This window comes from Xiphophorus maculatus, chromosome 15 (genome assembly GCF_002775205.1).
Source record: "Xiphophorus maculatus strain JP 163 A chromosome 15, X_maculatus-5.0-male, whole genome shotgun sequence".
NCBI lineage: Eukaryota > Metazoa > Chordata > Actinopteri > Cyprinodontiformes > Poeciliidae > Xiphophorus > Xiphophorus maculatus.
The window spans coordinates 18,637,215-18,652,729 of record NC_036457.1 but is presented as its reverse complement, the minus strand read 5'-3'; the positions used below and the strand labels follow the sequence as shown (position 1 = coordinate 18,652,729).

The following is a 15,515-nucleotide window of genomic DNA, read 5'->3' as shown; positions in this document are numbered from 1 at the left end:
AGATTCATATTTTTTTCCCTTTTTTCTTTCATTTCCATGTCACTAATTGTAAATCAGTCAATGTGTAGATTCAGCAGGTTCAGTTGGGAGGACTGCTGGCTTCCTGTTGGAAATGTGTGTAAAACCGGACGAGGCTTTTTCTCCTCGTGGAACACGCATTCCTCTCGCCGTTCGATCCTTTTCACTAAACTTTTGTATCTGTGATAATCAAACGCTATTATGACTTCTAGTTGTAATGCAAAAATCAATGTGGGCGCTGCTGATGCCGACAGCAGCACGTGTTGCATATTAATATTAAGAAGGAGAACCGATTGGCTGCGGTTCCTAACGAGCGCCGGCCAAATTAAACATTCGATTTTGTCTCTTTTTAGAATTTGAAAGTTGGAGCATAAACACTAACCGGCGGAGAGACGACTTAAAATGTGGCGAGCATTGCATCCCCTACATGCTTGAACACACAAACACACATCTTTTCAACTGCTCACTATTACAAGCAACAAGTTGGTATGGAGTTGGTAGCAACTCTCTGCAGACAGAAACATTATGGGGCCTTGCCAAGAAAAAAATAGTCAAGCAATGAAACAGAAGCAACAATCTGTGGAGCAGGTGATGCTGTGCATGATATCTAATTAAATGCTTTAGTTATGTTGTTGCTGGTTCTGGATATTAGGCTCACACAAGTCAGGATTTGGTTTGTTTTGGTTTTTATACTTTGCCAAACATCCCAAGCTTTTTGGTCTAATTCAGGACCAGAAAATGCCAACAATCAACTTAGGAACATAAACAATAGAAAAACAACAAGAAAAATGTGCCTGCAGTTTTTTTTCAAAAATTTAAAAATTGCAAAAAATAATAATTTCTGACAAAACATTTTTGTTGAGAAGCTACAATACAAAAATAAAATATGTTTTCAAGAGGGAGTCTGAAACCTAAGATCTGATCTTACCACTCTAGTACTGATTCACTAGTGAAATGGTATCGATATTATCCATATTTTAGAACTGCCCACTTTCTACAGTTTTTTATGAAGGGCAAAAAATTCAGCTCTCATCTTATCTGACCAGGGAATCTTTTTCTATAAACGCAAAGCAAACTTTAAAAAGGAAGTACTTCTGTCTTCTTTTCCTGCAAAATAGCAAATCTAATTACCCTTTTGTCAGATTACAAACTAAGCATATGATTTTTCTCTTTTACAACTATGCTCTACCTTTTATTTGGTATATCAGATACAATCCTCGAAACAATAAGCCAAAGGTTTTGGTTTTAATATGAGAAAATGAGAAACAGTTCAAAGGGTCTGAATACTTTGCAGGTCACTGCAGAACGGGCCGCTTCAACTGAACAGGTCTTTGCTCCGGACAAACAAGAAATCTGAAGCTCTCTCAGTCTTACATAAACAAACTTACAAAGTGTCAAGTGGAAATTAAAAAAAAAAAAACTGCTGGCAGCAGCACTTAAACTTTTGTAATAGTTTTGTTCCCAGAATCGTTGTGCAGAAAAAGAAAAAAAAAGTTAATTAAACACCATGAGTGTACGGGATCTCGCAGCAACCTCACAACTCTTTAAAACGGCTTGGCACAGAATGCAATACCAAATGTTCCACTTTGATTAACCGTGTAAAGTCTACAGGCTGGAGTCTGGTGGGGAAGGCGGGCTGGTGGGGGGGGATGACATCTGTAGTGTGAGAAGAAGAGACAAAATGGGACCTGTGAAGCTTTGAATAGCATCAGAGATGTTTTTACTCCTAAGTTTATGATTAATTAGAAGAAATCTGAAACATTCTGATTGCAAATATGCTCAGTGGATCTTCTAAGTAATGGCATGCCAATGTTATATCCTCTGTAAAATGTATTTTGAACGGCGCTGTTGACATGAAATTCACACCATGTGTTGATATGGTGCGAGTAATCCATAAATACAAAGAGATCCCAGCAAATCAGTTCAGTAATGAAGTTATTTGTAATAACGGCACAGGAACTAAGTATTGAAGATGGCTACGGAGGTGTGTTGAATAGTTAGTAGGAAAGTCTTCATGCATGTTCAAGACGTCTCATGTGTGGAGAAAACGCTTGTCTGCATCGGTCGGTTGTCGTTCTTTCGAACACAGAGGGGAGCCAGCGGATATGTAGAGTGTGAGAAGTTCTGCAACTTTCTGCAAAGGCAGTAGCTACACACTTCCAAAGAAACAATCTCTGGGGTCCAGATTAACTCAAGCCACCATGAGCTTCATGGAACGAGGTTCCAAGTAGTTTCATCCATGCCTTAAAGTACATGGCCAAGTTTAGCGCAAAGAATTGTAACACTTAGATCTACAGAAGTTGAGAAATTCTCCAAAGTGTAGAGCTGTTTTTCAGGACTTGAGTTAGGCCCCTTGGTTCTAACTAAAGGAACTATAATCTAGTAGACTCAGTTTGATTTATGTAACATTTCTTCAGTTGGTTCGTTTACACAACGCACTGTGTCAAACGATCCAAACTCTTTTGGAAAACCTGTGTTGGCGCTGCACCAAGAACCCATCAAGGAAACAACATAAAAACTTCTGAAGACACTGAGCTCAACTTCCAAACATCCCATGGGGTCCAAACTCCCTTCTTTGCTAAATGTAAGCAAAAATGGAGCGGAGTCAGATGTTGGCAGTTGGAGGATTTCTCTTATGTCTTTGGCAAAGACCCACCAGCTTCTTTGGCAAAAGACACAAGAGAAATCAAAGGTTTACATGTTTGTTTTGGTTGCATTTACCCAGAATGCCACACACTATAGTGCTCTTGCAGCTTTTGGAGCAGTTTCCAGTCCACTTGATGTTCACATATGCATTTAAACAAGGCAAACGAACTAGAGTTTGATTAACGCGAAGCAAACAGGTCCGGTGTGAATCGACTCTTAATACTTCAACATCAGATATTTTGGACAATTTAATGTTCTTTATTTTGTGGAAACAGTTTGATGACAGCCCCTTACAAGACTCATACGAATGTAAAGAGAGATTAAGAAATACTTTTGACAATATGACGTGTCATTTGCTTTTTGTGAATTTCTTATGCATACTTTATAGACTATTTTGCTTTGGTTTGCGTTGACATGGTGTGACTTTCAAGTCATCCGCCACATTAAAAATTTATTTATAGAAGAAATAATAATAATAAAAAAAACCCAGTTCACCATGATGATTTTTTTTAAACCAGAAGTGTCAGGTTCTTCTGGGTTTGTAGTTGGACAGAGATATTGTTTGGTAACCAGTCAGACCATCTCTGGAGGTGAACCTCTGCACTGCGCGTTGACGTGGTCACCTCAGAACCCAGCCACACACTATGTGTTTGCAAGTGATGCACGTCTGTGGAAATGCCCCTGCTGCGCCGGCTGACATGACAGGTTTACACACTTACACACAAACACACACACCATCTTCTTTCCTCGAGGATATAGATAAGCTGTGCTGTGAGGCGAGGATGTAAGGGTGGGTGGGTAAGTCGGGTGTGTGTTAGGGTACATCCATTACACAAACCCCCGTTGTCTAAAAACCCCGGAGCGATCTAACACACCCAGAGACAAACTGCCCCGAATACACACACACACACACACATCCCCGCAAACACATGATGTACTGACATGAAATTGCAAACCTCTACAAACACTCTCACACAGAGAATTCTAATGGAAACAGCTCTATGTACATATTCTGTTGCACGCCGAGTGGCATGAAAAATTCATAAAGGGAATTACAAACGTGGTTGTGAATACAAACCGACGAGAGCAAAGGCAAGACTATCGAGAAACTCCTGGAATGAACATGTCATGTTGGTGCTGGTGGAGGTAGTGAGGGGGGTTTGACAATGAAAAGGTGGAATATTGTGACAGGAGCATGAGGAGATGTGACTGCAACCGAGCTGACTGTTATTTGATATGCGTTTGCACAAACGTGCCTCGTTTATGATAACTCAGCTGTATGTTGGAGAGATTAGGAGATCCTCGAGGACACTCTCGGTGTGTGTGTGTGTGGGGGTGTGCACGGCGTGTGTAGCCCATTTAATGAGCCACACTCACACCAGAAGGTTCACCATCACTCTGCTGTCTCTTAATTGGACACACTGAGCAACCGGCCCACCAACAGCATTTATCTTCAACAACTCCCTGGAAGCAGAGGTGTCTGGCAGGGGCAACCAAAAAAAATAGAATGGTTGAAGATAAGTTCTCTAGGAATACCTGCTCTCTTGTTTGACCTTTCTGCAATTAGTTGTGTGGTTGTGAGGGAAGCTGAGCACAACAGTGCAGAAAAGGTGACCAAAAATAGGAAGCGATATCTCCCCGTTTGATTAGGACCACATCAAATATTCCCATACATTTGGAGGCGCAGCATGATGCAACCCTCACTAAGGTGAAGAATAAATAAGTGGTCATCATGTATCCTAATGATGAGGCTACATTCAAGCTTAACGAAAGCTAAAGGATGTAATACTTAAAGGGGCGGCGGGATGTTTTTTCCAGGCACATAGTGCCATTTTATTGCACAATCAAGTAACTGTGTTGCCTCCAGTTGTTATAAAAATGCTGCATAACTTTGAAATTTGACCTTTTATAGACTATTAAGTCACTCTCCACAGTGACTTTACAAAAGTTTTACAAAAGTTTTCATACCCTTTTCCCTTTTCCACAGTTTGTAACGGTTCAGCTACAAACCTCAGTGCGTTTTATCTGGATATTATGTAACAGATTGGCACAAGTGAAAATAAGAAAAGAAATGACCCAGAATTTTCCATTTTCTTCTTCTAAAGCAGTTCTGAAATTTTGTCAGGCATATACAGTATATTTAGCCCAGCTGAGTCATTACTTTGTAGAACCCCTTTTCACTGCTAACCCAGTGGCTCTTAAAATGTACATTCGTTCCCATTTTTCTTCGCAAAATACCTCAGTCAAATCGTTTGGCTAGCGTCTGTGAAAACCAATCTCTATGATTTGCCACTGATTCTCGCTTAGACTAAAATCTCAACTTTGATTCTATAACAAGAACATGGTTTGTCCTAAACCACTATTACTTTGGGTGTACATTAAATGTCAAAGTTTTTCACCATCCAACAGGTTTGCTTCCAGGTTTCTCAGACTCCTTAGATCCATCAGAAATGACCTGGTTCTCAATCCCAGCCAAAGACCAGTATGATGCTACCACCACCACGTTGCTCTGTGGGGATCTCTGTGTTTTCACGGGTCAAAATACCAATTCACAACATTTTTTCTCTTGAAAACCAGGTGTAATTTTCACAATCATGTATGTATTTGTGTGGTTTAAAATCTAGAGAAAACACATTAACTCTAAGTTTGGTTTATTACGATTTTTGCTCTTGTTTCTTCCAAATAAAATGTGTCAAGAGAAGCAAAAGTTTTTAAATACCAAATGGATATATATATATATATATATATATATATATATATATATATATATATATATATATATATATATATATATATATATATATATATATATATATGTGTGTGTGTGTGTGTGTATATAGATAGATATATCTATATATATATTCTTTTCAGGCTTTCTTTAGTGATAAAAACACCATAGACATACTGAAATAGAACTGAGAAATAGACTAATCCTTACTGATTCAACAAAAATTATCATTGAAAATGTATCCAAGCCTGAGCAAAAAAGTACGATAAAATCCCAATTATACAACAAACAATTTGCTTCTCATTCTCCATCTCCTGAGCAAAAGGAAACCAGCTGAAGATGATGGACGCGAGCAATTTCTTTAAAATGGCAAACATGCAAATCACTTTGCGGTGTCTCTCCCTCGCCACTTTCCCCCCACGGTACTCTAGATTGCAGCCCTCCCGTTCTAATTGTTCCCAAACATCTCACGTGAGCGCAGCGAGTTAATTGCGGACAGGAGACGCTGATCTCCCATGATGCAGTGCCCAGAATAAATGAATATTCCCAGTTTGACTATCCACGTCAAATCAGCCAGTGTTAAAATAAAGGAAAAGTGCTTCAGTGCATTCACTCTAAAATCAGTTTATCTAGAGAGCCTTTAGAGCCACTTGAAAAGAAATACCTGCTGTAGTTTATCACTTTGTTGTTATTTTTTTTAAGTGTGTTTTGTACTTTTATTATGGAAACTTTTAAGCATTCAAGGTTACAAGTGACGAGCATCTCTTGAAGAGAAATTTGTATCAGTCATTAACTGGAGTGAAAAGGGAGAATCTATTTCTTCTCTTATTGTATCCTTTTTTTTAAACAAAAAGTCCTACATGAAAAGAAAAATTCACGTCATCATGTGAAAATGTCAGGTGAGAGCAGTATCACATTAGCGTTATGTTGGTTATCGGCAGCATATTTAGCTTTTGTAAACGCTAGTAGTCTAGTAGCCCTTTTGACATGTGAATGATAAGCTTTAAAAGTCTGGAAATCGCACATCTTTCTGTCTCCCAGCAGTGTCAGACTTGTTGAAATAAGATTAGTGGTTTTTAAAGCTACATTGCTAATGTAACGAAATCGTCTCTTGAAACAGTTAGCTGCTCCCCTTAGAGTCACACTTTTGAATTTGTTTTACATACCATTTATGTAAATTTTCTAAAAAGCCCTTCAAGACAACTAGAACTGCTTCATTTTGTAAAGCTAACAGAGCTAAACCTTTTCTGTCTTTCTTTCTTTTTCTTTCCTTTCTCTAGTTTGCTAACTTGTTAGCTTGCTAGCTAGTTAGCTGGTAGGATTAATCCTTAAGTAAACATAATTTTCTTGTCTTGCTAGTTCAGTGAAATGCTACAAAACAAGGTAATAGAATAGATTCATGTACAGAAAAGTTTTAAGTATACACCGCAAATGTCAAAAAGTAGCAGTGTGGGCAGGCATAATCAGAACTAAACAATACACGGTACAAAACGAATGCCTGTAGGGAGCTTAAACTGCATTTGTCACCCTTGTTTACAGAACATGATCAAAGAAAATGTTCTCAATTCTAAATGGATAAAGCACAGAAAGATGAATCTTCAGAAGACACTGAGATCTTGACAACAAAGCAGCCGGCAAACACTTAGAAGGAAAAGTAACTCGCTGACATATTCAGTGTCAGGTCTCAGATTATTTAGTCAAGAAGAAACAAAGGGGACATAGTAAAAACCATATAAAATCGCTCCTGTAGCTGCGCAGCTGATAAACAAACTGAATGCAGGCACATCTAAATTGACTGAAAGGGAGATTTCTTTTGTTTATTTGTAGGCAAGATTAAGGAGAAAATATGCATTTTTTCCCCCCCAAAATTCCATAGCAACAAATATACGACAAGGAGTTGCTGAAACATTAAGCTCCAAGTGTGAAATTATGAATATTAGAAAATGATGGAAAAGTTCAGTTTAAAAATGTACTTGGTTCAAAAAATCTACGCCGAGATACTTCCTTCAAAACAAAAGTCAACAAGTTTGTGTGAAAATAACCAGGCCAGTTAAAAACCACAAAAAAAAACACAAAACAAACAAAAAAAAAAAAAAACGCCAATTCTCTGCACAAAGTCAATAAAAACTTGTTGAAAATGTTAAAGTGGTGCTTTTTTTCCTGGTAATGACCCATGTGTCCCACAAAACTACCAAATTCGTCGGCGGTAGTAAGAGAAAATAAAAAGAAAATGAAAGGTGTTTGTCATGTCGGTGCATGTCCCTCCCCACGGAGCCATCATTAATTAAGCGTGAGATTGGTCTCTCCACTTCACACCCCTGCCTCTCGTCCTGTTGAAGCAGAGATGTCAGGGGACGAGCAGCTTCTCGTCTCGGAACGGCAAAACAGGTAGAGTCGGTTCAGTGGACCTAAAATAGACATCTGTGAACACACCTCGGTCACATATGCACACGCACACACATTTTAGTCCACCTAGGCATCCCGGCTTTGGAAACAGCTGCTCATGTGCTCGAGTCCAGTACCGCGACAGGGGCCTATAGCTCTTTCCAGCACCGCAGTACATCACTAATGATAGCTCAACTCCCTAAACTCCCCTATACTACCCAGAGGGGTGGGGGAAATCTGCCAAACGGGTACAGGTCCTCTCCTTACCGCTCGCGCCACGGTGTCTGACAGCCGGCTGGGGAACTGTAAAATTAAAGGCCTTGGCAAATGAAATACTGCGACGCGGCAACGTGAATCAAAGTCGGGCCTGTCATGGTGGCTGGTGGAAGAAGAATGACCAAGGTGTGTTCTCAGAAGGAATACAAAAATACAATGGAAAGTTGGAGAGGGCAGGCAACTACATTGTTATTGTTGAGTTACCAAGAAGCATTGTCTGGCGTCTAATGGCGGCATTACGGATATCGACGAGAGAGGTATTTGCTCGTTTCACCTTGAAAAGTCGAGCGCATTGTCAAAAAGGTCTTTCCGAGGAAGAACTTTATTGACTTCCCTTGATATTAATATTTGCCTGAGACGACACAAGCCTTTTTCTTTATGATGTGACCTTGCTGTTACTGCCAGAGACGGTAATGTATCTCGGCTAAGTCATCATCGCTGACTCATGGAGGGGAAGGAAATGGATTGCTTTGTTTCTGTCGCACATCTTTCTATCTTCACTTCGGCCTGGCATTTTGCACAGAGAGGTAGAAGTGTCAGCACTGACATGGAGGGTCATCATGACTGCGCAGGAGACAATCTGATGCTGAGGTGCAGAAGGAGATAACAGTGGTCTGTCATCCACAACAGCCAAACCTCCCCTCCACAACAGCCACGTCTCACTCATGAGGGAGAGTTATTGCTTTAATATAGACAATGAAGGGTTCAATTTGTGCTCCGGGTGTCAAAGGACTGCTGGGCGTGATTGCTTTCTTGGCATGGCTGTGACATTCATTGGCTCGGACTCGGAGCGTATTGGAGGAAGCCCTCTCTCTCGGTCCTGAAACGCGTTGCATGACAGATAAGAGGTGGAGGAGAAGGGAGATTGGTGGATGGGGAAGCAGAAAAGGCACGGCTCGTCGAACAGCAGCACTTCGATCCCTGGCAGAATGAGAAATACAGTGTCCTGACCTTGGATGATCAAGCAGAGGGAAAAGAAAAAGGGAGGGCAGACGTAATCCAAACCGCGGTCCGTTCCAAAAACACATTAAATAGTAAAGAGAAGGGAACGGTTCTCGTGTTTGCACTTTGGGGCATTTTTAAACCTTTAAGCGAAAACTGAACCTCTATCTGTTCGAACTGTTGCTTTTTCTACAAAATACAAAAGTTTTTTTTTGTAAGAATCCTATTTGAAAGGAAACCAGTGCCTACTGCACAGTACATTTATGTTGTTGGGTTTGGATCATTGCTAAACAGAAAAGGCTAAGATAATACCATTTATATGTGAGCAGTTTTTATTAGTACTGTCTAACAATTAAAAAATGCAATTAGATGACTCACACTCGAGCATCGTGATTAATCACGATGCTTAACTTTGTAAGCTTGAAATGTAAAACAAAAATATTTAAGAAAATGTCTTATTTTCTCAAACTCAACATCTTTTTCCAGATTTTCATAGTTGGGAAGCTTTAAAAGAAGTTATTTTGCTTCAAACGTAATTTAGAAATGCTAACTATAAGCTGGCTGTGGTTTGGTGGAAGGATAATTCATCATTGCTACTACCTTGGTTTCATAAAAAAAAATTCAACAAGATGTTATTTTGTTTTTTTAAAGAATTTCTTTGGTACTAGTGGACTTTATTTGACAATAATTTGAGAGAAAGGGCGAAAGACAAGCAGCTAAGGAGCTGAGGACGGGATTTGAAATCTGGACGGCCACAGACACACCGATGTCTACAGTACCTGCTCTAACTATTGCGTTTTTTTAAAGCAAAATTTACCGCTGAGCAAACGTCTTTTCACTTGTGTTTGTCACTCTGCATTGTTGACTGCAGTACGAAACCGTGTAACATGCAGATTTCATTTCAGGTAATCCTCTGCGGGAGAAAGGCTTTTAGGCCAAAATAGGTGATGCGATTAATCTGCATTACTAATATTAACACGTTAACGTCGAAAGTACTAGTTTTAACGCAACATACATTTGCATATTTCTACACATCAATTTCTTCTGTGGATGTCCATCCTGGATTTTGAACGTATCTTTTTTCCACTCTAACAGCCAATGTTGTCAAGAAAGAACGTTATCAGCTGCTGCAGCTTCCACACATGCTAGCGTTAGCCTCCCGCACTCAGCCGAAAATCACTTGGGAACCGATTTAAAACGCAACACCTCACCACGTACACCTTCATTAGTCTGAAAAAGAGCTGTACCTGAATAGACGGTGGCGAGCGCTGTTTGCGGGTGGTTGTGGTGGACAGCGTGGTGGTGGTCTCAATGAAGGTGGTGGACATCTCCGGAGGCATCGACGTGGTGGTGCGCGTCGCACCACGGCTGGTGGGCACGTCTCCCACGAGCCGCACGCTCCCGTTCACCTTGATGTTAGGGTGGCCCTCCGCGGCCATGTTGAGAACCTTGAGGCCGTTGTAATAGAGGCCGGAGAGCTGGCCTTGGTAGGGCCGCTTTCGGTCATTTCCTCCGATAGAAATAGTGGCCTGGGTGTTGAAGATTGTCAGCTGCCGGCCTGGGACAGGAAGAAGAGGAAAAGGGTGAAGAGGCAAACAAGAAAGGTATCTAATGCAAGACATAGGGATGTCTGTCTCTTCGCCCCTTCGCCAGTTTATACATTTTTAGATTTGGTCGTCGTACACTAAAAATGTTCAGGTACAAAAATCAACAACATGGTACTTCAACATCAAGAAGGTTTAGTGAAGTAAGTCCGTTTGTATATTTGTCTTTAGTTACGCAACAAATAGCATGAATGATATGTTTTGCTTTTGGGTGAAAATCTATTATGTCTGGTTTGTACCGTCAATTGGCTCAAACAAGAATCCGAATCCCAATTGATTAAAAACAGAAGTTTCAAAAATAACATATATATATTGATATAAACTGTATATATTGATCAGAATACTAATTTACAAGGAAGAAATTAACTATTACACACCTTAAGACAGACCTGTGCAAAGTATAAAGTACAAAGCTTTCGGGTTTGAATTGGAAATAGAAAGGAACTTAATGGAGACGCTTGGGTACAAAGTTGGCGATGGAGCAATTTGACAGAGAGCCCACAAAAGTTGTTCAGTAAACAACAGAAATTACCTTTAAGTGCAACATTTGTACATGATTTACAGTGATACAAAAAAATGCTTATGTAAAGCAATGTATTGTTTCAGTTCACAATTAAATTAGGTTCTAAATGCTGAAAAAGAACTGCACATTTACTCAAAGCAAGTAGCAGAGCTAAATAATCATTCGCCCTCCTACAATACCATAAATGGAGAACATGCAAATTTGAAAGTAACATCTAAAAAATGAGCTGGAAAGTTTACTCTATGGATAATATATTCCCGACTAAACGCCGGACTTTGTGCGGGGAAATGATGAATAAATACATACACGGGCTTTGGCGTGTTATAACGACAAAATGAGTCCTAATGTGTCGTGCGAATTTGATTAGACGACGGCTAAATATTACAGTCAAAACACACTGCTCATGCATTAATTATGAAATTGAAATGCATGGAACTTCCACAAAACAAGAGCCATAATTACATTTCTCATTTGTGCAATTCACAGACTATCAACACTGCAAGCTTTGCTCCACTATGTTTGCTATACAGCACAGAACACATTAGGTATGGAGGGAGACGGGGCGTGGTGGGTGGAGGTGGGGGGTGGCGTTCATATCACAGAGAATGAAATAACACGTGTGGAGCCATGCATGCAGCAGTAATGGGATATTTTCTTTATTTCTTTTTGTCTCCCAAAACCTGTCAGTGTTTTTAGTGGTTGTTAAAGGGACTTTATGAAAAGGTTAAGACGTTTATGTGCTGTGAATTTTAAAAAGGCAGTTTATAGTGGCATTACGTAGCGCGAGAAGGTCGCGTTGTGGTGGGGGGAGGGAGGAGAGCGGGCTCCCTCGACATCCGCCCACACGTGTGTGTGTGTGTGTGTTTAAGACAGACGAGAGGCCGGCTTCGACAATCCAAGGGATTAGTAAGCACGGCTCTGTCGGGCGGCGGCGCACCTTGGCACTCGCGCCGTGACACTCCGCTGTCAGAAAGCCTCCAATTATCTCTCCATTATCAAAATAGGCTGGATTTCCATTTTGTGTGATAAGTACATGAAGATAAATTACAGCAGAGAGGATCCCCCTCTTACCCCCACACATACACTCCTGTTATTAGGGAAGTTTTCAGGGGGGGATATGCCAGCTGCTTAGTTTATTCTCAAACACTGTGGAGGTTTTGAGTCAGAGGAGTTACGCCTCCTCTCCAAAAAAATCACCCTACTGTAGCTGCAGAGCTAATGCCTCCTCTCAGTCAAATTCAATGTGATCAAGAGCATCTGATCTTTCTGTCGCAGTCCCTTTAACTGGACACCATGATTGGACAAGATAAAAAAAAAAAAGGTGATGATGGCAAAAAAAAAAAAACGAGGGGTTAAAAAAAAATCACATAAAAGTACGATTTATTTTATAGATTTTTTAAGGGGTTTAAGGGATGGTTTTCTCATTCTCAGAGGTTGAAAGGGAGCAAGCCGATGAAATGGTTGGAAAAAAAAAAGAAAAGAAAGAGAAACATTCTAGAAGTTAAATAAAGGTTTACCTTTCTCCTGAAGCCAATCCTCTACTGGCCGGGTATATTTGAACGGGATTTTCTTATTTGCCATTTGATAGCGCTCAATGTCGCTGTTGCCTTTGGAGTTCGAGAGTTTAACAAACAGCTTGAAACAGTTGGCAACAGACAACAAACATTTATACAGTGGTTTATGATGAGGTTTAGCTGCGTTTAGAATGATTTAGAAAAGCTTTAGGAGGTTGTTGTTTTTTTTTTTTTTTGCTTTCCACAATTTAGTTGAACTTTAAGCTTTACATTTGTTTAAAACACTCCACAGTCAAAGAATTACACATCATATGCATGAAACAAAAGCAGAAAATCACCTGCAGGAAAGAGTAAAAACAGCAAATACATCGTAAATTCACAATAGCAGATAAATGAAGCACAAACAAAACTTAACCGGCTTTATGAGAGGTAAAAATTTAGTTATTTGTGAGCACTAATTCTCCTACTGGACACCATCTGCTTTTTTTTTTTGATTTCAAGAGGGCAGCAAACGGTTTTGTGTGACTCGTCGTTTGGACGGATGGAGCTTTGAGAGGAAAGGAGGGCAACGTTAGGGGAGCAAAGTGGTAATTCTAAGTATGGCAAACCCATTGGGGGTGGGATCCCACAGCGGCACAGATTTCAAGAGGACAATGCATACAAATGAGATCATTACTGACTTAGTGGGAGGTCTTTTGGGGTAAAGAATAATAAAAAAAAATGTTTTAAAAAACTCTGCCATACTTGCTTCTCTCTAGAGCACAGCTAACATGTTGCAAGTATTTATAGCCCCTTATATTTTTTCGCCCTCTTCACGTTCCGACCACAAACCCTGAAATGTTTCCCAGTGGGATTGTGGAAGAGGTGCATAACAGTGAATCAACTGAAAAGGACGCGTGGATTTTGATAGCTTTTAAAAGTAAACTCTGAAAAGTGTGGCGTGCATGTGTTTTCAGCCTCATTTGATGGCAACAAGATTCCCAGTGTTGAAAGAAAGACGTTGAAGGTCTGTTTGGAGTTTGGGACAAGCATCGCACCTTAATCAGATGAGATCACCTACATGCAAAGCAACGTGTAGCAAACAACTAAAACTGTACATCATCATGGTGGCAGCATCATGAGGTGGGGGGGGGGGGGGGGCTTAACCATTACAATAATAAAAAAAAACACTTTTGTCCTGTTTTTGAAAGAATAAATTTTATTGAACATCGTGGATTTATCCAAAGTTAAGAAAAAAGTATAAAGTTTGTAACCTAATGACAAAGAAACACAAAGCAGTCAACTTTTGCCTTTTTGTTATCTTTAAATTACCATTTTTACAATTGTACTGTTCGATTGAAAGGACAGCATCATGTAAACTCCACATGGTGCCATTTTATAGAACAATCTATTAACTGTGTTTCCTCCATTTGATATAAAAATGATGCATATATCAAATATGACTAAAAAGAAATTTGACTTTGTAATTTGGCGCCTTAAAATTGGGCCTCTGTGTCTTTAAGAAGGTCCTGCCTTCAGCACATCGTCACAACAATGCTCCTCCTTCAGGCCGTTTTCAACCATTCTTAGGAGCTTTGAAGTAGTTTGTATGATGAGCTCAGCAGACACCCAGCTCCACCAGGTGTTTGCTAATTGCTGCTGGCTAGTCTGAAGGAGCCGAATGGGGGAGGAGCTTCATGGACATAGGCGGAGCTTTGTGATAATAAGTGTTAAGGCATCTCGAATGGTTGCTAGGGGAGATTCAAACATACATTAAAGAATCAAAGCAACACTCCAGGTGTGTTTTGGATGAGGGAATTCTAATATGATATAGAGCTCACAAAAGTTAATGCTACATAATGTCTCCTCTTTAAAAAAACAAAAACAAAAAATAATATATAGCCCACAAAAGGACAATAAAGGCCACATTTGACTCCGAGTCACAGCTTACAGACTTTTATTCTATCTATTATATAGATTTCCAATAAAACAAAACAAGATAAAACACTAAAGTTTGGTTGTAACATGTGAACTGCTACAAACGTCAAGGGTTACAATAAGTCAATTATAAATATAATAAACCACCTTTTGGAGAGGAAGTGGTGTGTGAGAACTTTGTAGTATTTCAGGCGCAACACCTTCCTCCACTGTGTGTGTGCCACGTTTTGTTTGACAATGGCAGGAGAGCGGAGGATTGAGACGTGGAAGTCTGTCTTCAAACGACACAAAGAGCCCACAAAGAAATATAGATGACAGCATGACGTCAGCCAGTAACCTGGCGAGACAAAAAAAAAGAAACAAGGAACGGAAACCCATCATGGTATATTAACATGGTTTCATAACTGTGCAGCGTGTGGTGTTGTCTCAAGTGATTTAGGCGGTGAATGTTAACTTTACGTGTGTCTGGGGAGGGAGCCGCATATCGTATTCTGCTCGTCCTCACACCCACCCGGTGCGCAGTTCAGATATTTGCCTTCATTACAATAAATTACACCTGGCTGGGAACGCGACGCAATCACATAAAGCCGCAGCGTTCCTTCCTGCCTGACCCCCTTTTTTTTTTTTTATATTCAGAGGAAAATCTAGCCAATTGCTCCGTTTATATCCAGCTGGGAAGGAGCGTGATTATGGCTGCGAGGGAGCTGAGGGAGCTAAAGGACTGTGCCAGTAGTGTGCCAGCAGGTTAATCAGCTACGTGCAGGACTCCCTCCTCCTTCCTTTGATCTCAGGCAGGTTTCAGGTGGCAGCCAAATACACTCTCCTCTGGACAAGGGCCACAGAGGAAGCCATTATGGTTGGAAGTGAAATCAGAAGGCGAACGGGAACGTTGGGATATTAATGCAGCAGACTTTTCATTTTTCTTCTCTCTCTCTTTCTCTCTTCTTAGCTACTTGAAAGTG

At 40.3% G+C, this 15,515-nt stretch overlaps 1 protein-coding gene across 16 annotated transcripts in view; it reads right to left on the bottom strand.

Moving 5' to 3' along the window:
* LOC102225484 (neurexin-3b) overlaps window positions 1-15,515 on the bottom strand; it is a 391,379-nt gene that overhangs the window by 31,006 nt on the left and 344,858 nt on the right. For 12 of the 16 annotated variants that reach the window (XR_002754044.1, XR_002754045.1, XM_023348134.1 and 9 more), the window contains 2 exons: window positions 12,640-12,729; window positions 10,243-10,553 (listed from right to left, as the gene is read on the bottom strand). Coding sequence is in view for 14 of the 16 variants with exons in the window: in XM_023348134.1 (XP_023203902.1) it covers window positions 10,243-10,553; window positions 12,640-12,729 (401 nt within the window). In the remaining 2 variants the exon portion in view is untranslated. The remainder of the gene's footprint in view (window positions 1-10,242; window positions 10,554-12,639; window positions 12,730-15,515) is intronic. The other 4 variants (XM_023348142.1, XM_023348144.1, XM_023348147.1 and 1 more) reach the window with 1 other exon arrangement.